General features: G+C 34.9%; 2 protein-coding genes across 3 annotated transcripts; both read left to right on the top strand.

The window, feature by feature from the left end:
- Positions 1–13,232: 13,232 nt before the first annotated feature.
- LOC141723471 (small ribosomal subunit protein eS7-like) lies at positions 13,233–15,310 on the top strand. The gene is made up of 6 exons (XM_074525290.1): positions 13,233–13,359; positions 13,968–14,052; positions 14,155–14,228; positions 14,315–14,435; positions 14,704–14,886; positions 14,970–15,310. The coding sequence occupies exons 2-6, from the start codon at positions 13,978–13,980 to the stop codon at positions 15,087–15,089; spliced, it is 573 nt and encodes a 190-aa protein (XP_074381391.1). The 5' UTR covers positions 13,233–13,359; positions 13,968–13,977; the 3' UTR covers positions 15,090–15,310.
- A 2,326-nt stretch (positions 15,311–17,636) lies between these two features.
- On the top strand, positions 17,637–23,697 carry LOC141723470 (elongator complex protein 5). Of its 2 annotated transcripts, none has more exons than XM_074525288.1 (9): positions 17,637–17,917; positions 19,952–20,044; positions 20,139–20,287; positions 20,450–20,496; positions 21,224–21,293; positions 21,910–22,136; positions 22,238–22,324; positions 22,592–22,667; positions 22,884–23,697. In XM_074525288.1, the coding sequence occupies exons 1-9, from the start codon at positions 17,751–17,753 to the stop codon at positions 23,075–23,077; spliced, it is 1,110 nt and encodes a 369-aa protein (XP_074381389.1). In that variant the 5' UTR covers positions 17,637–17,750; the 3' UTR covers positions 23,078–23,697. The 2 variants fall into 2 exon arrangements, with proteins under 2 accessions (XP_074381389.1, XP_074381390.1); XM_074525289.1 differs by having other exon boundaries at positions 22,224–22,324.
- The last annotated feature ends 243 nt before the right edge of the window (positions 23,698–23,940 follow it).

Below are 23,940 nucleotides of genomic sequence, written 5' to 3'. Positions count from 1 at the left end.
GGAAGAAAGAGAAACACCTGTTATTTCTTTTCCAACCAAGTGAAATATGAGAACTCCTTCAGACGACAGCATACATTCCTTCTTTAAGGGGGAGATAAAAGCTTAAGTAATAGTTTGGAGGATTCCTCAACTAAGGGGGAGAAATAGCAGGGAGGAAGAAAAAGAAAAAAATGTACACTACACCACACCATTGTTGTTTGTAACTACGGATCCTATTGTACGGGAGAGGTGGTAAACACAAGGTGATTTTCTGATAAGGGAAGAAGCTGTTAGGGGAGTACCATTGGTTTTTATCTGCGGATCCTATTGTACGGGAGAGGTGGTAAAACGAAGGTGATCTTCTTTAATCAGTTGATTCTCATAGGGGGAGAAGCAAGAGATATGGGCTTCTCAACAGGAAATGTGGTTGTACAAATGAAGATGGAACTACTTGAAGATATGTTCAGTCTAGAGGAACATCTACTTGGAATCTGGAAAATGTTAAATGTCATCCAGAACTTTTCTACTATTTACTTTGCATGTATGTTTATATCTTTTTCTTATTTGTTAGTTGAGTTATCCTCTAGGTATTTGTGTGTTATTGTCTAACAAACAAATAGGGGGAGATTGTAAGTCATATGTCATAGCCTATTTGTATATTCGAGGATTCAACTCAACTCAAATAAGAATATAATAAGTAAATAGTGGATCGACCGTCAGAGAGATCTCGCAAAGTAATATCTGTCAAAGGATTCAGAAACAAGGTTCATCTACAGACTCGAGGAGTTAATTCACTGGAAGAAGTTCAAGAAGTTGATCATGCCTCAGTGATATAAATCAAGATCGTGGATTTAATCAAGTGACAGAGATCTCGTCAGAGTATCATTAATTACAAGGATTTAATCTGAAGAAAATCAAAGTGTCAAAGTCAAGACATGAAGAAACGTCATGGAAGTTAGTCACTCATGAACCAGACAGTACATCGAGTGTCAACATTGAAGTGGTGGAATTGATTCATAATTTTCAGTGATTTTCAGAAGATCTGCAGAAGGATGGGTGTTGTTGAAGACTAGAATTAATTCTCTATTAATTAATTAAGTCATCTAATTTAATTAAGAAAATAAATTATATCTGCGAAGAATAATTTATTTATTAATTGAATTAATTGATTAATTAATTCTGAATTAATTTTAGGAATTTTCAGAATTTAAATTGGATTAAAATCTGCATTAAATCAGCAAGACAATTGAAAATGAACTAGCATGACAATCAGGATTGTCATACCGATTGTCATGCTAGGCCATTTTCAATAGTCTCACCGAAAGTTACACTAGGAGAAGGATTGTCTTGCTAGTTCATTCTGATTGTCATGCTAGTTCATTCTGATTGTCTTGCTAGTTCAATCAATAGTCTCACCGAAAGTCTTGCTAGCTCAATGGATTGTCTTGCTAGTTCAATGGATTGTCTTGCTGAGCTAAAAGGATTGTCTTGCCAACAAATCAGATGGTTGTTTTATTATTTAAACAACAGAAGCAACAGAAGTCAATCATCCATCCGAAAAAAATACAAGAACAAAAAGTGCAGCCGCCTCTGAAACATATTATTCTTCATCTGCAGAAATTCAAGATCAATTTCTAGTTTGTTAATGTTAAATCCAAACCACTAGAATTATTTATCTTGTTCTTGTATATCAATCTAGCGGATTAAAATCCCTAGAACTTAATCTCAAATCGCTTTTAGCATTTGATTCTAATTATTGCGAAAATAGAAAAAGTTCATGTCGAATTTATTCTAGATTTGTGATAATTGATTTGAGATTAATACCTTGTAATCGATACAGTTGTTGTAACACATTTCAAGTTTAATAATATTTTTATTTAACTTGAATTTTGTTTCACATTTTTTTATTCCGCATTTTATTCGATTATTTGGTAACGTTTGTATTCAACCCCCCTTCTACAAACACATTGGGACCCAACACTTATAGGTTGCTTGAGGGCTAGATCATGGTCATGGTTTATTTATTTATCGAGGTTTAATCGCTTGTTTATATTTAAAATTCAGGATATTCTCTTAATGATAAAATAACATGGATATTTAAAAATTGGAGAAAATTAGATTTCATTGCTAGTTGTTATGGCTAGGTTTCAAATGGCTAGTAGCCGGATCATATTTATATGAGTAGTCTAGGGTTGAGCGAGATGGAGCAAAACGCACTCGTTCAAAAGGAAAAAAAAGAAAAAAAAAGAGAAAAAGAAAAAAAAATATATGTGTTTATGCATAATTGATCACGAGTGGGCTCTTTAATACTCGAGTTATTAAGATCTTAGGGGACTTTATGCCTAGTTACCTAAGGCTTTCCATAGTCTGGGATCCACTAACCTAACGCTCGTTACATGGATATTATTGTATAAGTCTTTTGTGGACCTCACTCATTACACGGTCAAATAAGCATATTTGTGTTGTATTTGTATTGTGAATAAAAGCATGAATCCGTGTAAAACTCCGACATAAGAATTGAAGTGTTATAAGTCATTTTGAGTCTAACTTTTTATTCTATTTATAATCTTGTGATTGCCTTGATGAGTAGTGGGTCATGATTATTGATCTAGTTGCGATGGTATATCTGTAAGCATTTGCACACACGCACGTTTCCGGCTTGTAATTTGATTTGTGGGGCTTGATTGATCTTTGTGCGAATAACTGCATTTGTTGAGATGTTGCTTGTTGGTTGGTTTAGTTATTCTATGGGGATTGTTGCATTCATATAGTTGCATTCATGCATTTTTATTTCTTGTTCTTTGAGTCTGTTTATGCTTGAGGACAAGCATCGATTCAAGTTTGGGGGTATGTTGAGTGGCATTTATGACACTTTATAACGCTTCGTAAAGCTTTGAATTGATGTTTTATACTCAAGTTGTTAGTGTTTTTAACGTATTTTTGTAGTGTTTTTGTATTTCAGGCATTTATCAGGAATATAGCTGGATTAACATTATTTTTATGCTAATTTGATGTTAGGATAGTGTCCGGAATAAAAGCTCGTGAAAGATCAACTCAAATCAGCAAGAAAGGAAGGAGTCAGGAAATTTCTACAGAGAGTCAGCTTGCCCGCGCTGTGATAGTGCGCGGCCGCGCCCAAAGAGCAGAAACTCAGCGCGGCCGCGCCAGGTCGAGATAAAAGAATCCTGATTCTCTTGTGATTCTGATTGATGGACTTTCAATCTGCATAGGCTGCTATTTAAACATAACTTATGTTCGTTTTTTATAACAAGACGTACCAGAGCTTAAGAAAAAGGCGTAAAAAGACCGTAGAACACAATTCAACCAAGGCGAAGAGGATCTAGTTTATTCTTGTGATTCATTATTTTACGTTGTAACTTTGAATGCTAGTTTTCTTATTCGTGAACTATACTATTGTTTCGTACTTGGTTTATTATTCGTTTATAAAGACTATGTTTGTTATACCATGCTTTCATCGGAACCCACATTGATGATGAGTCCGATTATGGGCTAATTTTTATCGTGGGGTTCTAGCGGATTTATATATGGATTTCTTTAGCTAATTCGTTTCGATGCCTTAGTGTGTGGTGATTATATGATATCCTAGTATTGGTTGTGCTTATTCTTCTTATGAGCGTCGCGAACTTATAAGATAGTGTGTTAATCTTTAATGAAGCAAAAGTGAATTTAAGAGTTTAGAACTTGCCATGCTAGCATAGATTCATGTATTTGTTATGCATGATTCGTAGGTAATTTTAACCATCTTACTTGCCCTATGTAATCACGATAGATAACTTGTGCGTTAAACCGTTATGTTGTCAAATTTTATAGACATATAGGGTCTCAATATAATTGGTGTCTATTCAGCTTCTATCTCTTTTGTGGATGTCTGGTAGTATGGTATTCGTACAACGAAAGTTGGCGTTTATCAGTTTCGTGTTATCTGATTAGTATCATCAGCATTACATGCTAAGGTAAAGAATGAAAAGGCTATTGAATGAAGTATTTAATGAAGTTAGAATCTCATGTTTGTGTCATATAGTATTCAACTCTATTTAATTCTCTTAGTTAATATTCTTTGGTATAATCTCTAAGTTAAGTATAGTTAAAACAATCCCAATTTGTTAATCGTCTTAGCATTGGATAATAATTGTACCATTGTTGCATAGATACATTGATTAAAGTTAACTTAAACTAGTCCCTATGAGAAATAACTAGAATTAATTATATATTACTTGCGAACGCGTATACTTGCGTGAATATTAGCGCGTGTTTTCGTACTAACACACTGCCCTTATGAAATTTATGTTTCTATTCAAAGCTTTCTTGTATGTCATATAGTTGTTTTGAAGAGACACTCTCAGTGCTGCAAGAAGGTCATTAAATTCCTTATCTTGATTGGGTCCTTCTGCAACCCTTTGAAGTCTTTCCTTTCCAACATCAATTTGAGCACTTGAGCTTTGACCAATTTGAATAGACTGTTTAGCTTTAGATTTAGCAACCCTGGATTGTTGAATCCTAGCCCCAATCTCCCCCTTAGTCTTGAGAACAGAACAGGCATAAGTAGGGGAGTTGGAATTTCTGGCCTAATTTTTTTAGGTAGAGAGGGCAGTGGTATATTGAGCTTCCCCATGATGGCCCCCAAAGCTACTGAATTTTACATTTGGAGATGCTTGTGAGAGTCCACCAGGGTCTGGATATCTGATTGTTGACTTTGGTCTAGAGAAGTCAAGGTTTGAACCTGAGCAGTAAGAGAGATATTTGAATCCTGCAAGTCTGAGACTTGTTGTTGAAGAGATTGGATTTGAAGATTTGTGGAGGTGGAGCCAGACTGATAAGAGCTTGTAGATGTTGAGGAGCCAAAGGTTGCTTCTATAGCCTGTTTGATGCCATCCATGAGCAGGGTTGAAGGCTCATATCTGCTTTGGTGAAGTTGTTTCAGCTTGACCTTAATGTCATTTGAATGAGTGATTGTTGTCGGATAACTGCATGAAGAGCAGTGAAGGATTTTTTGAGATTTTTGACTTCTGTTTCAATGGAGGTAAGATCCATTCTTGAAATTTGATCAGAAAAATGCTTGAACTTGGAGGTGATTTGTACTTGAGATGGTATAATCTCATCCATTTTATCCTTCACAAGCTTCTTTATCTTGTCTTCATGACCAGTCAACTTGAGTTCCGGTGCTTTACCAAATAGGTGAAAAGCTTTGAGTTGAGTTTTGTAGACCTCAGTGACTGCATCATAGACATCCTGTGGAGTCAAGGCCTTGGCATTGCTTCCAATAATAGTGACATATTCATCTATAAATCTAGCTAAGACCTTATCCATTTCTAATACAAAGTCTTTAAATAGCCATGCATCCACATTCCCATTTGTTTCTGCATCATTCATAATCTTCTCCTTTTGTTGTTCAACATCTTCATTGTATGTGAGCATAATGGCTTTATAGTCTTGATTGCTCATGTCAGAAGTCAGTAGATGTTGTGAGATGTTTGTTAATCCAGAAATCTGATCAACTAGAAGATCATCTACAGATATAGGTTGAGAGTCAGATTCTTGCAGCCATTGAGAGAGAATGTGTTGTTGTTGAGGTTGTGAGGTTGAGGGTTGATCAGAACCACCGGTGACAAAAGTCACAATTTTACTCACAGTTTGCTCTGTGGTTATGACAAGTTGTTGTTCCTCACATGTAGTGGGTACCTCCAATTGAATTGGAGGGGATTTGACTGGGTTACTGTCATGTGCGCCAATCTCAAACCCTTGTGCTTCTTGCAAAGCACTGTCACATCAATGTGATAAACTTGACTCTCTCATAGCAGGGTCATTGGCAATTGTACTCCTAGCATCAACTGTTAATGTAATTTCTGCTAGGATTTTGAGGGGAGTTGTTCCACGTACAGGAACCTCCAATTGAATTGGAGAGATTTTAGATAGCTCCCCATCAGGAGTACTACCCTCAAACCTAACAGTCTGTGAAGGTTGATTTGCACATGAAGATGCATTTATGACATCCATGGGGTCTTCAGTGAAAAATGATGAATCTCTAATGGTTTTGATGGTGTCATCAAGGTCTACCCCATCTAGTACCTCCCACCATCTGATTATAGTGTTTGGGTGGTGAGCAAGGTTTCTTGAACCAAGTCACTTGATTTAGCTTGCACTTGAGAATTGGATTCAAGTGCTGTCGGTGGAGAAGAAATTTGTGAGATTAGAAGTTAATTGCGCAGAAGTGAGTGTTGGCAGCTCCCCCTGAATGGATGAGGGAACTTCAAATATGTGCCCTCACTGTGTGTGCCATCCTTATTTCTTCTGCCATACACTTAGATTTGATCAAGTGCAGGTTGTGCATACTCTATACAGGATGCATTAGGGTGAATGCTCTTTTCAATAGACACACCCTGTTGAGAGGATGTATCTAGAGTCTGTTTTATCCCCATTTTTATAACTACATCCTTTTGGGATGACACAAAGGTGGTTTGCGTGGTCAGCTCAAATTTCTTACTCTTCTTTCTTCTCTTGACCATTGGTGACTCAGCTTCTGTTTGTTCCTCACCACTCTTATTCATAACTGTTAAAGTTACCGGTTTCCTAGATGCTAATGGTTTTGAAGAAACAGGCTCAACATGGGTAGGTTCCTGTGGGTGTGCATGTGTTTGTGCTTCCACAAGCTCAGGAATCATTGTTGTATGAAGTTGACTTGCGCTGGTTCTCATGTCTGTCATAAAATAAGGGTAGATCTTAAATCTTTCAATCATGAAATATGTTAATTTAAGACTCACTAGAACCTTATTCTTAGTAAGAAGTGATCCAAATAGAATTTTGGCTATTTGCTTACAGTTGCCAATTAGTGACCTATTTACTCCTTCTAGTATATGCATGTCATTAACTTTATAGTTTAAAGCTGGCATAATAAATCTAGGTAGAAAGATTTCCTTACCTCTTGACTCCAATGGCAATGTTAGCTTATTTCTCAATTCCTTCAGTATATAGTGTCCTACATTAATCTGTTTGTTGTGGGCCATTGAGTACACCGGTTTCTGGAAAACACTTGAGATGTTGTCAAATCCTGACTTCCTGCAAGTGAATTCTCTTATCTCTGAGTCAAACAGAAAGGACCATTCCCTCCTTAGATGTTGCTTGTTCATACTGGCCAGATTGATCTTCTCAGAATAATTGATGAAGTCCATGAACTCATACAGCTCATCCTAAGTTGGAGCCTCCATCAGCTTGTCAGTAGGAATGCCCAATGCCAGATTAACATCATTTTCAGAGATCTCCACATGTTGTCCCTTAATTATGTAGTTTATCATAATTGTTGCAGCCTGATTCTCATGAACAATTGTCCTTGTTGTAGTTATGTTCCAAAAGTCCCCTAACACATCCAAATACAACACAGGATTAGCAGTAAGAGCACCTGAGCACCTGCCAAATAGGTCTCAGATAGGAACTTGACAAAATATTGGAAAATCTTAGGTGCTTGGTTTGTATCCAGAAATGCAAGAAAGTTAGTCTCCTTGGGGATGAAAGGAACAATATTGTTGGCTGCCATTGTTATAAGTATGAAATTTAGTGGGTAAAAGAAATTTGTGAGAAATGAGTGAAAATGAGAGAGAAATCGGTTTTGGATTGAAAAGCTAGGTCACTTGAGATCTCGAAAGTTGAAGTATGTATATGTTTCGAGATGTCTGGGTATTTATAGTAAAAGCAGATGACTTATCGAGAAGTCAAAAATAAACGTTTGGAATATACTTATCGAGCAGTCAATTTAAGAAGTGAAAAACATATCGATAAGTCATTTTATTAATTCTTTTAGAGAACTAAAAATAAGCTTATCGGGATGTCAAATAAATACTCAGTTTGTCCAGAATGGACTGAATTAATTCCAACTTTTATTTGAATAAATCAAAATAAAATCAGAATAAATATGCCAAAAGTATTTCACCAAAATAATTCATTAAATTAAATTATTTCAGTTCTGAGTTATTGATAAGTCTAAAAATTATACTTGTAGAGAACTCTGTGAGTCAACACTGCTATAGAACTCTACAAGGACTTATCGATAAGTCATAATAAAGCTTATCGAGAAGTCACTCGAGAAGTTAGTAAATTGACTTATCGAGAACTCACTCGAGAAGTCTTAAAATGACTTGTCGATAAGTCAGTCAGACTTATCGAGAACTCAGTTCTCTATATACTTTTGATCACTGTAATTCTGCCTTGTGTTAATTTTACATATAAAGTTGTAAATTGACAACTGAGCTTAGAATTTGAGAAATTCCAAGCTAAATTTTGAAAATTAAATATGCAGAGATTTCTGAAATATGTATAGTTCATATTTCAGTTAATTTCCAATTAAATCAAATAAATGTTGATTTATTAGAAATTAATCTGCTGCAAAACATTAGTTGAGTTCTTGCCTTAAGATGAAGAATTAAGCATTCCAATTTCACCTACAAGTCTAGTGAAAGTTGCTTTAGCCAAAGGCTTAGTAAAAATGTCGGCTAACTGTTTTTCTGTTGGAACAAAAATAAGCACTCTGGTACCATTTGTAGCATGTTCTCTAATAAAATGGTACCTTACATCAATGTGTTTTGTTCTAGAATGATTAACTGGATTAGCCACTATAGATATAGCACTAGTATTGTCACACATTATAGGAATTTTGTGTAACACTAGGCCATAATCCATTAGCTGATTTCTAATCCAAAGCACTTGAGCACAACAACTTCCTGCAGCTATGTATTCATCCTCTGCTGTAGAAGTTGATACAGATTGTTGTTTGTTGTTATACCAGAATACAAGTCTTTGTCCAAGAAATTGACAGTTTCCACTAGTACTCTTTCTGTCAACCCTGCATCCAACAAAATCTGCATCTGTGTAACCAACATTTTCAAAACCAGTTTCCTTAGGATATCACAATCCCAAGTTTGGAGTCCCCTTCAAGTATCTGAAAATTCTCTTCACAGCCATCAAATGTGATTCTTTAGGATTGACTTGAAATCTTGCACACAAACATGTAGCAAACATGATGTATGGTCTACTTGCAGTTAAATAAAGAAATGATCCAATCATCCCTCTATAGCTTGAAATATCTACACTTTTGCCCTTTTTATCTTCATCCAACTTTGTTGTAATAGACATTGGTATAGATGCAGGTGAACAATCAACCATTCAAAACTTCTTCAATAGATCTTTAACATATTTAGTTTGGCTGATGAAGATTCCATCACTTCTTTGACTAACTTGAAGTCCAAGAAAGTAACTTAATTCTCCCATCATGCTCATTTCATATTCACTCTGCATAAGCCTGGAGAATATTTGGAAAAGCTTTTCATTTGTAGAACCAAAGATGGTATCATCCACATAAATCTGAACTAGGATCATATCTTCACCATGTTTCTTGTAGAAGAGAGTTTTATCTATAGTACCTCTAGTAACCATGTTAAGTAGGAATTCTGACAATGATTCATACCAAGCTCTAGGTGCCTGCTTTAGTCCATATAGAAGCTTGAGTAACTTGTACACGAAATCTGGAAATTCTGGATATTCAAATCCAGATGGCTGTTGCACATAAACCTCTTCTTCTAGCTCACCATTTAGGAAGACACTCTTGACATCCATTTGATACACTTTGAAATTTGAATGTGCAGCAAATGCTAGAAAAATCTTATTGCTTCAAGTCTTGCAACTGGAGCAAAAGCTTCATTATAGTCAATTCTTTCTTCTTGTGAGTAGCCTTTTGCAACCAACCTTGCCTTGTTTATGGTAACTACACCATTTTCATCCATCTTATTCCTGAACACCCATTTTGTTCCAATTATGCTTCCATTCTTTGGTGCATGAACTAACTCCCAAACTTTGTTCCTTTCAAACTGATTCAGCTCTTCCTGCATGGAAGATATCCAATCAGGATCCAGTAGAGCTTCTTCAGTTTTCTTAGGCTCTACTTGAGACAGAAAGCATGCATGTAGGCACTCATTAGCAGTTGCACTTCTAGTTCTCACACTAGCTGTAGGATCACCAATAATTGCTTCTCTGGTGTGACTTCTATCCCACTTCCTTGTGTGAGTTTGTTGACTTGTGCCTTCATCATTTTCTTCATAATTGGTATGACTAGTAGAACCATCTTCTCTTTCTCTCCCTGAGTTTGTACTATCAAATTCAGGTGTTGGAGATGAGCTTCCATTCCCATGATTTTCCTGTTCAGTAGTTTCTTCATTTATCATATGTTGTGCATTAACTTCATCTTCTCCATCAGAATCACTTTCAGTGTTGAGATTTTCAAATGCAGGGGCTTCAACTTCATTTTTATCAAGGCATTTCAAGCCTGGACATTTGTCATCCTCAAAAGTCACATATGTGTTTTCCATAATCTTCTTTTGATCAATCACATAGACCTTGTAGGCTGTTCTTTCCAATGAATATCCCAGAAAAATTGCTTCAAAAACCTTTGAGTCAAATTTTCCCACATATTCAGAGTTGTCTTTTAAAATGTAACACTTGCTTCCAAACACATGAAGATGCTTTACATTAGGCTTTCTCTTAGACAAGATTGATTAGGGTGATTTACCATGGGCCTGGTTAATGAGATATCTGTTTTGAGTGTAGCATGCAGTGTTAATAGCTTCTTCCCAAAACCTTGTTGGCAACTTGGCATCTTGCAACATTATTCTAGTAGCTTCAACTAATGTTCTATTCTTTCTTTCAACTACTCCACTTTGTTGAGGTGTTCTAGCAACTGAGAATTCTTGAACAATGCCTTTGCTTTTGCAGAATTCACTCAATGTTGCATTCCTGAATTTTGTTCCACTATCACTCCTCAATCTCTTTACACAACTATGTTCTTCAGCCTGTTTTTCTATCTTTTTTATTTGCTCAATTATGATGTGTGGAGTTTTATCTTTAGAGTGCATGAACTCTACTCAAGTGTATCTTGAGAAATCATCCACCATCGCAAGTGCATATTTGTTTCTTAAAATAGACAAGACATTTACTGGACCAAACAAGTCCATGTGAATAAGTTACAATTGTGCACTTATGGAATTTACAGTTTTTGACTTGTGACTTGATCTTTTCATTTTTCCTTTATGAAAAGCTTCACAGACTTCAACTTGAGATTAGGCATGTCTCTTACTAGCTCCTTCTTGACTAAGGTGTTGATTGCCTTGAAATTCAAGTGAGACAACTTCTTATGCCATAGCTTGTTTTGTTTTTCTGATGCCTTGGTGTATAAGCAACAATTTTCATCCTTATTTGTTGAGCCAGGTATGCAACAAATAAGCTTCCTTCTTTGCTTCTTCCAGAGTAACTTCACCAGTTTTCTTGCTGATAACGTGCATTCTTCTTTGTTGAATAAAACTTCAAAGCATTTGTCTGCAAATTGGCTTACACTGAGAAGTGCAACTGGTTTAGTGATTCTTGCCCAAATGAGCCTCATATTCATCTAAAAACAATAAGGATAGAGGAGAAGTGCATAAATGTACACTGTGCAGGCTCGGTTTAGTGGAGTTCATAAAAGAATGTGCAGATTACAACATAATCAATTGGAACGCCTTTTCGATCCTAAGACCTATACGCTACTTCTAATGCATTTTAATTTTTCAGGGACTAATTTAAACTTCCCGGGGAATAAAGTTTTCCCAAATGATTACGTACAATATTAAATATGCTCATTATATTAAGTTTAAAGGCACAAATATTCACTAATTAGGGGTCAATTAACCTAAGTTAGGCAGCTAAACTAGGTAGCAACATTGAGAAGTCCAGGGCTGTATGCTATTATTTTCTGTTAGCAAATTAGCAAAATAATGGGACCAACGGTAAGTATTTGTGAAATAAAGAATACAGAAATGCAAGTATTAATCTCATCAAAAAAATTATACTATAGTACAAGATCAGAGAATCCAATTCATTTATGAGAGCAGAACACTAAACATTAAGGGGCAATTTAGTGGGTCAAAATCTAAAATTTACGTGGATGCTCCATGAAGATGAAAGGACATCAACTATTGGATATATATTCTTCGGAGTAAATTTTATTATTCAACAATGCCTATAAAATAAGAAGACGTGACTCCAAATATATATTGTTGTCAGTTAGCAAGAGAACTTATAATGATTCATTTGATAGTATATAGTTTTTAAAATATAAATCGAGAAGAAAAAGACATTAATAACATTACTATATTTTAAAAAATTAATAACCAAAACAACAATGCCACTTCAATAGTAATGCCATGTCCTTGGACTTTCTTGCCTCTGTTTCAATTATACATGTTTACAGCATATGAGGAACAAAAAATACCCAAGAGATTAACGATGTGAGTTAGTTCTCAAACAATATTATAAAAAGCAAACACTAATGTTACCCCTAGACAAGACTTTAAAAGACTGATTCCATAAAAATTAGGATATAAACTAATAATCTGAAAATTAAATTTTTATGTTGATAGTACCCATGAATTTCATATGACAGAACTTTAAACACGATTTTTGTCTACCAGTAAGACTTCAATGTGCCAATATAGGGTATATATAATGAACCACAAAATTACAATAGGCAAGCAAATACGTGCCATCTCTATACCAGTTACAATAATCTGCTAAAACTAATGCAAACACTACAACAATGACAATGAGTCACAGTTGTATAGGCTGAAATAAGGATAATTATATAACATACGAAGATGATAAATGGATGATCTCATACCTACAAAACAGAATTTCGAGGGAAGATGAAGTGAATGAGCGATTACATGTTAGCCAGCTAAGGGGATCAAGTGAATAAATGATTGAATTGCAATTTCAGGTTGGGACTCCGTCTCTTTGTATGAGTTATAGAACCTATAAACTTCTGTAATAAAACCCCTCCACGATATGACGATGAAATTTATTTGAGTGGCATTTCTGTTAATTCATGATTATTAGGGCTAAACTAGTCTTTTTACGGGGATTTTTGTGGAATTTGTGGAATTTTTTGCCCTTTTTGTTGTGCTTTAATATATAGTAAAGAGAAGAGAAGAGATAATAGATAAGAGAAGTAAGAGATTATGATGATAATGTTGAGTGTTGACCTTAAAATAAATTAAAATCTATAGCGTAATAAAAAGCCGGCCTTTTTCAAAAAGAAAATAAATAAATAAATAAATAACAGGCCTTGAACTCGGAGAAAATAAAATAAAACAGGCCCAATGTTATTCTGGGCCGGCCTTATTAAGTAACAAGCCCAATTATAAACGTCATCTCAGCCGTCCATATTATTAGGGCTTGATGCACACTCGTGATTTAAAACCCTACTTACCCCAATCTTTTATCACTCTCTGCAACCTCCGAGGCTAAAGCTCCTAGGGTTTTCTCGTTCATCGGCCGCTTCGCAGAAAGGTGTGAATCTAACTTAACGGGCCTTCTTATTTTCCTTTCTTTTCAAATGGGTTCTCTTTAGTTTCTTCAATTTGTACTTCTTATGTTTACATATACAATTATGTGTTCATTTTATACTTGTGTTTTCTTGAATTCTTGATTATGTTGATTATTATATGTGATAATGAGAGATAAAATCTTTGTGTGTTATATTGTTGGCTCTGTTATTGTTGTATTGTTCACATCTAATGTGTATGCGTTTGTGTGTTTGTTATGTTTGTATTTGGGATAATTAAATTTGTTATTAGATTAATTTAGGTGTATATGTGTAATTTTTATAATTGGTGAGCGATAGTGTAGATATGTTGGGTGAATCTAAGTTTCTATATGTAATGAGTTATAATAAAATGATGAGTTTCGTACTTGCATTTGGTGTTACCTGGCTTGGCATCGTAGAATTATAGCTGGATTAAACGGTGGCAATTGTTCGAGAATTTTGTTATTCTTAAGTGCTTATTGTTTTACAGCTAGTTTCACTTATATTTTGTTATTGATAAGCTGTTTGTTGTGCTGATATGAGATTCTGTTACCAATTTTACATTATTAATAATGTTTATGGTATTGGTTAGAGCTGTCAAAATGTATACCTCGAAAAAGAAGATTTCAAAGGACAACGGGCTTGAACCAACTGAGTTTGAGGATTCTGTTGCCCAGGTGATGTGTTTATAGCTCTGTCCGATGTTTTAGTTGTTTTGCAGCATATGGAAACAGGGTCTTTTCTCATTATCATTATCTCTGTTTTGAATGTGTTATCAGGCATTGTTTGACTTGGAAAACACAAACCAGGATCTTAAAAGTGATTTGAAAGATCTCTACATTAACTCTGCTGCGTAAGCTATTATGCAATATGTATTGTTTAAATTTCTTCCAAGGTTTGTCCTTCAGGTCTAATAATATGCTTCAAATGTTCTTGCAGCCAAATCGATATTGCAAATCGCAAAGCTGTTGTGATCCATGTGCCTTACAGGTTGAGGAAAGCTTTCCGCAAGATTCATCTCAAGCTCGTCAGAGAACTGGAGAAGAAATTCAGTGGAAAGGTATTTTTTATATTTGTTTCAACTTTCACAAATTTCAATTCTTGACAAGGAAACAGTAAGGATGGAGGTTTATATAATTTGAGAAAAAAAACAGATGGTGGTGATAGGTTTAGTATGTAAGCATTCGATTGAGATTGGATTATAAAGTTGTGTAATTACATTATCTATCTTTTTCAAGAACCAGACTTTCCTTGTTTCATGTCCTGTGATTCTGTTTCATTTATTGCTCTTAGTGACATGCAAACTAATTTGTATGAAAATTGGACAGGATGTGGTAGTTATTGCCACCAGAAGAATTTTGCGCCCGCCAAAGAAGGGCTCTGCTGCTCAGAGGCCACGCTCCCGTACACTTACAGCTGTGCATGATGCCATGCTTGAGGATGTTGTTCATCCTGCAGAGATTGTTGGAAAGCGTATCAGATACAGACTTGATGGTTCAAAAATCATCAAGGTTTGTGAACTATCTTTCTATAGTTAGATTGTATATCAAATTTTTATCTACGTATTCTTAAATTTCTATTTTATGTATGCCAGATCTACTTGGACCCAAAGGCACGCAACGACACCGAGTACAAGCTGGAGACATTTGCTGGAGTTTACAGGAAGCTTTCTGGAAAGGATGTTGTGTTTGAGTACCCCATAACTGAAGCTTAAAATTTATGTTTCTAGTTTGCAGTTTTATCTGTTAAAGATTTATGTAATTGCAATACTTTCTATTTTCAAATTTTGACCAAGAGATTTGGATCATTGATCCTCTCATGCTTAGGGAATGCAGTACAATTTGGGTTTAATATCCTTTTAGATATTATCTTGAACCATATTCTATATTTTGTTGGTTGTGAATTCCCATGCAAATTAAATTTGTTATTTCTGCATACTAGAAGTGTTATTGTAGTTCTTACTGGTTTTAGACTTCTAGCATAGAATCTGGTGTTTGGCTTGGAAGTTTCTCTTTAAGGAAATTTCTGTGGTTCCCGTCAGTTTACTTTAGGATTTCTTGGTTTTCTCCTGTAAAGGGACAAAACAGGAACAAAATGATTTTAATGGTAAATTTGTTGGGTGTGTTCATAGCTTGGGTTTTGGCTTGGTGCATATTTGCACTGATCCGTAAGTTGCTTCCTGAAAGCTGGTTCAACCTTATGTTTTGTATTGTATGTTCACAAAGCTCTTTATGAAATTTGAACTGCTTGGATGTTTAATGTGAAATACACAATGAGCATGAGATAAGCATGTCATCATATGTTGTATAAGATGTAGCAGTTCTGCTATCAACTAGGTTTGCTGAATGGCGAAAAGCCGAAAATACCTTGCTCTGTGGTAAACACTTGAAATCGAATTCGGTTTCTTAAAACCGATTAATTCTGAACAGTAAAATAAAAAAATCTAATTATTTCTAATTGTCCGGTTCCGGTTGGGATATGCCTGAGACTTGGATAAATCCCTGGACTAGTTGTATGCCAATATATATAATTTAACATTGCAGTTGCAGGCTGGCAACACAAAGATGTTACTCCTATTACCTTTGTTTTTCTTTGTTCCATAGTGAAGTTGCAGAATTGTTTTTGTTCTAATTAGAATGTAGATGCAGTCTTGTTGACCAAAATCACCCGGAACGAACTTGTCTTTGTTACTTCTGTGTTTGTTTCCGAATGTTATGTTAGACTTTAGTAATTTTTTAATTAAAATTTTGCTTATTCTGAAAGAACCAAAACAAATTCATCCATGTAATTTTTCATTTCATTTCAACAAAGTGTTTTTTAAGGAAAAAAAAAATCTACTCATATATGTTTTGTGCGTTTGATATCAAAACCAAGTTGATCATAAACGAATAGAGAAACTTGAAACCAAAATGATTTCAATTTCAATTTTAAAAATCGAAATTATCATAAAACCGCATCAAACGTATTAGCATTCTGCACTTTCCCTTAGTTATTAGCATGAAAGCCGGGATTCTTTGGTTATCCGACGAATCCCCGTATCCCACGCACCCCGTATAGGATACTTGGATTCTTGGTGATACTCGGATGCTCAAAAATCTCAACTAAAATTCTTCATTTTTAATATTTGTACTACCAACAAAAGTGATTTTAGTTTAAATTCTTGTGTTTTAGATTCTTATATCATGTATTTGATCTAATTTGCATAAAATATACTAATTTTGTTAGTAAATTTCATTATTCATAGCAGCAAGTATATTTTTATAATATTAGTATATGTGCCGCATATCCCCCGTACTCAAATCCCCATTTTTTTTGCAGAATCCCTGTATCCCCGCACTACACACCCGCATCCCCGCACCAGTATCCTTACTTCTTAAGTTATTAGCACTATGCTCTTTATATAATGCTGAAATGTGTTCCCGTACTCGTCGTCCATAGTAAAAGTCCGTTTTACAAATCTTATTTTTGAGAAATGTACAATTCCCCTTTGTCAAACTAACGAGAGCCCGTTTGACAAATCTCAATTTATTTTCTAAGAAAAAGGCACGTATCTTTCCGTTTATAAATTAGATGTAATCTTAATTTTTAACAAAAATACTTATATTATAGGGTGTTGGCCCCAAATATCACTTTCTAGAGTAAAAAGGCCATCAATGTCATTTTTTGAATTTTTGGCCCCAAATGTCACTTGAAAACGGCGTTTCGGGTGAAATTTTTAAAAATAGACGAAAAACACAGGCTCGTGTTGAGTTTTTCCATAACAATTTTTATTTTTATTTTTTTCAAATAAAAGAAAAACGCAGTTTTGTTTCGTGTTTTTCTTGAAAAACGTGGTTTCAAACCGAGTTTTTGCTGAAAACGCAATTTCAGAAATTTTTTCGGTAAAAAACCCAGTCTCGTCTTGAGTTTATGGATATAAAAACGGCGTTTCAAAATGAGCTTTTCGTAAAAACGCAAAAAAAAATCAAAACGCAGATCCAAAATGAGTTTTTCAATTTTTTTTTGAAAAAAAATTAAAAACAGAACACGAAATCGCGTTTTTCAATAATAACAAAAATTCACCTGAAACTCCGTTTTCGAGTGACATTTGGGGCCAATTATTCACAAAGTGACAATGAGGGCCATTTACCCTCCAAAAATGACATTTGGGGCCAATATTCTATAATTTTTTTATTTTTTTTTTGAAACAAAATATTCTATATTTTTTAAAAAGAGGTTTGTGATTATGAAAATTTTAAATTACAAGTAATTTTACCGAACAGGCAACGGCGCGCACGTATCTATCCTTTTCTTCGCCTTTTCATCTTTTAACATAAAACCTCTTTCTCCTGAATTAGGGTTTTGAAAGACTTGAGCTTAGTATTACAGCAAAATAATGGCGGAAACAATCTGCAGAAGTCTTCGAGACGGGGCACTGGAAGGCGAACACGCAGCTGCTCTCACTATCAAGGACTCGATCTACTCTCCTTTCGGTCCAATTGTCTTCAATCACGTTCTCACTCAACTCTCCTCCTTCATTTTGGCGGGAAAATCTCAATCCAGGTCTCTCTCTCTCTCCCTCTCTCTCTCTCTCTCTCTGTTTTGACAATTTTAATTTACTCAACCTCCTGATTCTGTATATACACACTGCTTCCAATTCGATCAGTTTCAGATATCAAATCAATTTCCCCCAATTTTTAGCTTTTTAATCAATTCTATGTATATATACACACACTATTTATTATATAATAAATGAATTCGATTGAATTTAAATTGTAATTTATGAATGTGTATAGATGTATTGATTATGGATGGTGATGATATAAATTCTGGAGAATCAGAACCTCTTCTGGTACTTATGCCTTTCTATCATTGTGTATATATATGTGCGTACTTGGAGATGAATACGTTTGTTGTAGTTCTCTATGTATTCTTTCGTAATTACGCGATCATCTTCCGAATCGAAGGTTTGAATCAATTATCTTTTGTATTGGAAGTTTAAACTTAAGGGGGTGTATTGAACTTGGATTTTAATGGATTATTAATAATACACGAATTTTAATGGTTTGTTTAAATCCATGGATTATATTCATTCCATTTGGATTTCAATTGTTTTCTTTTAATTCCATATCAATTCGTAGAGTTTTTGTTGAATTTTATTGCATTGATTTTGTGTGGATTCTTGTGGACTTATAAAAATCCATCTTAAAAGTTCAGATGGATTTCAGTTAAATGCAATACATCTATCTAGTCATTTCAGCATTGGCTCTTTTAATCTATAATATGACAAACAACTGGCAAGATCAACTTATGAAACCATTTCTGATGTTCTGGTGTTTGATATTAAAACAAGGATAAATTGTACTATCTAGGCTATAGCAAGTAACTATACAATTTTTAATATCAGGATTCAGGTGCATAATCCAATGAGATTTTACTGATTATCATCGTATGATACTGATTAAAAACTGTCTACAGTCATTCTCTTTCTGAACTACACTAGTGCAATGCACTACCATCTGATTTTTTTATTCTCTATATATGTATTTCAAAAGCTGGTACACAGACCCTCAGCACACTGCTTATACTCGTCTACATAGATTCTCTGTAAATATCACATCCTTTGGTATTATACAAGTAGTCAATGTGTATATGTATGCTCTTGGTTCGTTATGAGATGGCCTCAACATCTTTACGAGATTCAAACTTCAGTAACACAAAGATTTTCTTTCCATCTAAAAGAAAGATGGCTAAGTGACAGGGGTGAATGATTTAAGCGAAAAACTTTCTCAACTACAGCTTAAAACTCAAACCATCTATATCATTGTATCTTCTTCTTTACCTATGTAATATCATATATGCCCAGGGGTGAATGATTTTGCTGGACTTATTTTTTCGAATCTCGGTTATCTGAGTGAGGAGTGGTGTATTTATATGTGTGTGTTTATATATGTGTGGGGTAATACGGATAGAAAGGTTGAGTACAGTTAGCAAAAAGGAAAAAAGGTTGATTGCATAATGTAGAAAGGTGATCGCTTTCTTATCCTAAAACGTAAATACGGATTATTGTCTAAGGCTCTAAGCATGTTTTCCTTTACACATGCACACACACATACACGGGGAGTGGTTTATAATGTGAATTACGTGTAATTGTACCCGTTATTTTTATATTCTTTTATTTAGGATTTAGTACCTAAAAGAAGAAAAGGGGGAAAGGGGGGGAGTCGCGCACCTTTCTCCCAACGTTGCTCTGTCACTTTATTGGAGTTTTCTGGATTTAATATAGTAGGCTTAGTTTTATATGGAAACCACTTGTTTTAATAGAGGACCCATCACATAATTAAAGTTCACTTGGACTAGTTGTTTGATGGCCTTGTAAAACAAGCACTGAAATTAGCAAATAAGTTTTCATGCTATTGTTTATTACTAGTCTCTCTCTCTCTCTCTCTCTCTCTCTCTCTCCCTCCCTCTCCCTCTCTCTCTCTCTTAATCCTAAAAGTTGAAGCTTTAAACTCCAGCAGTTGTCATTCCATTTCTATATTTATGTATACTAAAGTTTATTCTGAATTTGTCTTTATGCTGAAATTTTAAATTTAGGGCACTTGTACTGATTACTCTATCACAAAGTCCGTCGTTCTACGCTGATTTATTAAAGGCCAATGGAATCGACTTGGTTTCTTCGCATAAATGGTTAGACTACTGAATTTTGTCAATGCTTGTATGTGTGGATGCACATATGTGTGAGTTACACTTCTGACTTGTCCTGTTTTAATTCAATTCTCAGGCTCAGGGTGTTGGATTGTTATACTGATCCTCTCGGTTGGAAAGATCAAATTCCGTGTTCTTTACCATCAACTTCAGTTAGTTCTAGTCTTTGCAAGGATGTTAAGAATTTGGATAGGCTGCTCTCTTCGATTTTTGAATTAGGAAAAGGTATTGTAATTGCTTAATTAAGTTCTATGGTGATAAATAGAGTGCTATATAATTACTTTTTGGAGTAAACTTTATGTGAGCTTATGATTGTAAAAAAAGGATGGAGTGAGTATGTTACATGGATAGTCTTTTGACTTGTTCTTTCGGTTCTTGTGACTTTAGGGGTAATCGGAGATGAAAAATGTCGTTTTGCGGTTGCCATCGACTCTGTAAGTCTAATTTATAAGTTACCTTTGAAGTTGTTTATTTAGTTTGAATGTTGATGACAATGTTGACTATTGCAAATGTATGTTTAGCACAAATAATGCTTACCTATGAAGTTTCACTAGTTGGCTGTTTTGCTTGCAACAAAATAAAGACAGATTATCAGCTGTACTAGCTGGCAAACTTAGTGGTAGACGGCTGATTTTAATGGACTGGATTGCTTTGTGAATTATTACAAATAGTGTGGGCTAAATGTCAAATTTGACATACAAGGGAAACAGAAAACTCCATGCCGGACAAAGCTCATAGGAGCAAACATTTTGAACTTCCAATGTGTAATTATTGTGCATTGGGTTAATTTTATAATCTAAAAAAGCCTCCTCTCTGGCATCATACCCTATACTCAGTAGTTGACTAGTTGTTAACTAAATTGTAGTATTATTCGAACATCTTTAATAATGACCACAGCAGCTTAACTTTTATGTGAAGTTTCCTTAAGAACTTTGTGAAAATCAACAAAAGATAGAAATCAGCTCATCCAAGAATTTATATGATTGATCATTGATTACTGAATTCAATGTTGGAACTTAGGTCGTCTCTTGGACCTTTGTAAATCAAAGCAGGCCAGTAGATTGGCCTTTTGTACAAACCTGTGACTTGTCTCAGTGTAATTTGAATCTGTGTTTTTATAATATTTGTCTATTGCTTACTTTTTAATTGTCTATTCTACAGATTAGTGAGATGCTAAGGCATTCATCGATGTCTTCAGTTGCTGGATTTTTGAGCAATCTACGGAGCCACGGTATGTTGTATAGTCTCTTCAGTAAGTTCTTAATGTATGTATGCATGCATGAATGACAATTATGTTATGACTCGTTGATTATTGGATCTTTAACTCCATCTAGAAGGTGAAGCTATTTACATTTGCTTCTATAAGGTGAAGCTACAAAGCTTATACTAGCTTCTAAAAATTGTTCCAAACATAAACTACAAATCAAATTGTTTCATGTTGTCTTGAATAAAGGGATAAGTTTTGAAACACTTGTCTCACTAGTCATGTTATACATGCTCTACTGTATGCTTCCATCTCTGATGCACTCATTCCTCATTTAGATGGATTTATCATAGATTTTTTGAAATATTGACTAAAAGTTGTTGCATGAGTCATGCATATTAAAACTCTGTGATGTTACAGTATGTAAATATTATACATACAGTTGTAAATAGATTTTAGCAAGCATTCTTTCAGTGGAACTGACAGCCATTTCTCCCAGGCCATCATCCACAAACTGCTTAGTCTTGTAATCTGTTAAAAAGCCATGTTCTGAATTTCAACCCTTCAAGTATCAAGAACAGGAAATGTAATGTACCAATAATATTGTTACACTGGTAATGATTTTTCTCTTACTGTTGTGTAGGTGAAATCTCTAGTGTCTTTTGGTTATTGCATGAGGACCTTCATGAATCCAAGACTTCTGCAGCTCTTGAATATATGTCATCTATGCTAGCCACCATAGAACCTATGACTCAACTAGCGAATGGACTAAGAGAGAGTACTGAGAACATTCCATTAACTGAGCAAAATTTTAATAGAGGGAAGTTCAATACACGTTTAAAGCGCCGAAATGGCCGTGTTAGAGTTGTGGTATGTTTTAGCTTTTGTTTTCTGTTTCTCGTTCTTATGTTGCTATTGTTGATTTGAGATAAGTACATCTAATGACTAATATCATAGAATACTTTTACCAGTGCGAGGAGTTCAGTGTTGACCAATCGGGCATTAGATTCAAATCTTTCTCATCTGAAGAGGCAGTTGCTCAGAGCATTGTACCCAAGGTTAGATATCTAATAAGTAATACATATTAGCATATTCAATTAAATATTTACCCCCTCTCTCTATTTATATTTTATGGACTGGCACCGCAATGAGGTGGCATTTAGCAATGTTACAGTGCCACATCCAGACATATATTACTACATAACATGATAGCCATAAAGAATAAATGAAACTGATCAGAAACTCAAAGATTGATGTGAACACTTGAGATATATTGCAAATGCATTTTTTTCATATTTGTTACAATTTACATATTCTCTTGGCAGCTGCAATTCAACCTACAGCTTTCAGAGAAGGAAAAAAATGATAGGGCAAAGGTTGTACTTCCATTTGAACACCAAGGTTAGATTGCATTTTGATTTGAATGGTATTCACAGATTGGAACTGGAACAAGTGCCTATTATAAACCAAGTTACAAAAAATTACTGATGTCTTAAATGTGCTTATAGTTTCATATTCCAGTTATATAATATTTTGCTTCCTGAGAAAAACACTGAATTATCCTTGTTTCTTCAAAATATTTTGCCAAATTCCCCTATAATTTGTCACTCACTACAGGAACGGGAAAATCAATTGAAATTTATGATGGCCGTAAATCCCTCACTGAAGAAAATCTTGCTGTAAAACCTTCAAATGTCGAGAAAATTCAAACTAATATGGCATCTGGAAGAGGTGATATTATATACTTTCGTGATTCAGATGATGAAATGCCAGATTCTGATGAGGACCCTGACGATGATCTGGACATCTAAAGTGTGTGGCTTTGGGAGCTAGGCAGACAACATTGGACTCATTGAAGTAGTTAAAGAAATTGGTTCTTGGTGTATTGCTTCAAGCGCAGTGTTATCTTCTTTTCCGTTTGCCGTTGTGATTGAAAAATACATTCAGACCCTGCAACTCCGTTGACATGCTTGTACGACTGGATGCTTTATTAGAGTATGAATTAGCTGGAGCAGTGCTACCATGACAACAGACATTACAGAAGTCAATCAGATCTATGGACCATGCTTCTCTCTAAAAGAACTCCGCTGCCATGTTTGAGCTCAAGACCTCTGGCAGCTCTAAAAGCTACAACAAAATGTGTTTTGGACTGGCTTGCTTATTCTAAATGTATTTTTTCCCTATTAATTTGATGTCTGCTGTTGTTTTCTATCAAAAATTAGTGGTTAGATAAAGAGGTGGCAAAGTTATAATATCATATATAATACTAGTATCTAATCATATGTAAAGATATTTGTAATATCATAACTTTGTCCCGTGTCCATGTGAGGGACGGCTTAAATTAGTGGGGCATTTGTTTTGTTTTGGTTTGGGGTGAGTAACAAATTGTAACTTCTTAACTTAGCCTTTTACTGTTTTTCAGTTACTATCAGTGCTGATTCTGTTTTTTCAGACAGTTTCTTACTAGAAACACCCCCTCCCCCCGGAAACCGAGAGCATGGAATCTACAAGCTATATCTACTTCAATTACTGCTTTACTTTAAAAGTTGCTTATACTATTGAAGAAACCTGATATTTTGACTTTTAAACATGTCAGCGAAAACTTGCACCACCAAGCAATTATACTTCATATTCCATTAGATGCAAATGGAGTTTACCAAGCAATTGTACTTGA

This window comes from Apium graveolens, chromosome 5, assembly GCF_009905375.1.
Source record: "Apium graveolens cultivar Ventura chromosome 5, ASM990537v1, whole genome shotgun sequence".
NCBI classification, from domain to species: Eukaryota; Viridiplantae; Streptophyta; class Magnoliopsida; order Apiales; family Apiaceae; genus Apium; species Apium graveolens.
This window is presented reverse-complemented; position numbering and strand designations above follow the sequence as displayed.

Bases quoted from the DNA above. Each gene is read 5' to 3' on its own strand.
- LOC141723471 (XM_074525290.1), top strand. From the start codon at position 13,978: ATGTATACCTCGAAAAAGAAGATTTCAAAGGACAACGGGCTTGAACCA. The intron at 14,053-14,154 runs GTGATGTGTTTA...ATGTGTTATCAG, and splicing joins TTGAGGATTCTGTTGCCCAG to GCATTGTTTGACTTGGAAAA. The intron at 14,887-14,969 runs GTTTGTGAACTA...TATGTATGCCAG, and splicing joins ATGGTTCAAAAATCATCAAG to ATCTACTTGGACCCAAAGGC.
- LOC141723470 (XM_074525288.1), top strand. From the start codon at position 17,751: ATGGCGGAAACAATCTGCAGAAGTCTTCGAGACGGGGCACTGGAAGGC. The intron at 21,294-21,909 runs GTATGTTGTATA...ACTGTTGTGTAG, and splicing joins GAGCAATCTACGGAGCCACG to GTGAAATCTCTAGTGTCTTT. The intron at 22,137-22,237 runs GTATGTTTTAGC...TACTTTTACCAG, and splicing joins ATGGCCGTGTTAGAGTTGTG to TGCGAGGAGTTCAGTGTTGA.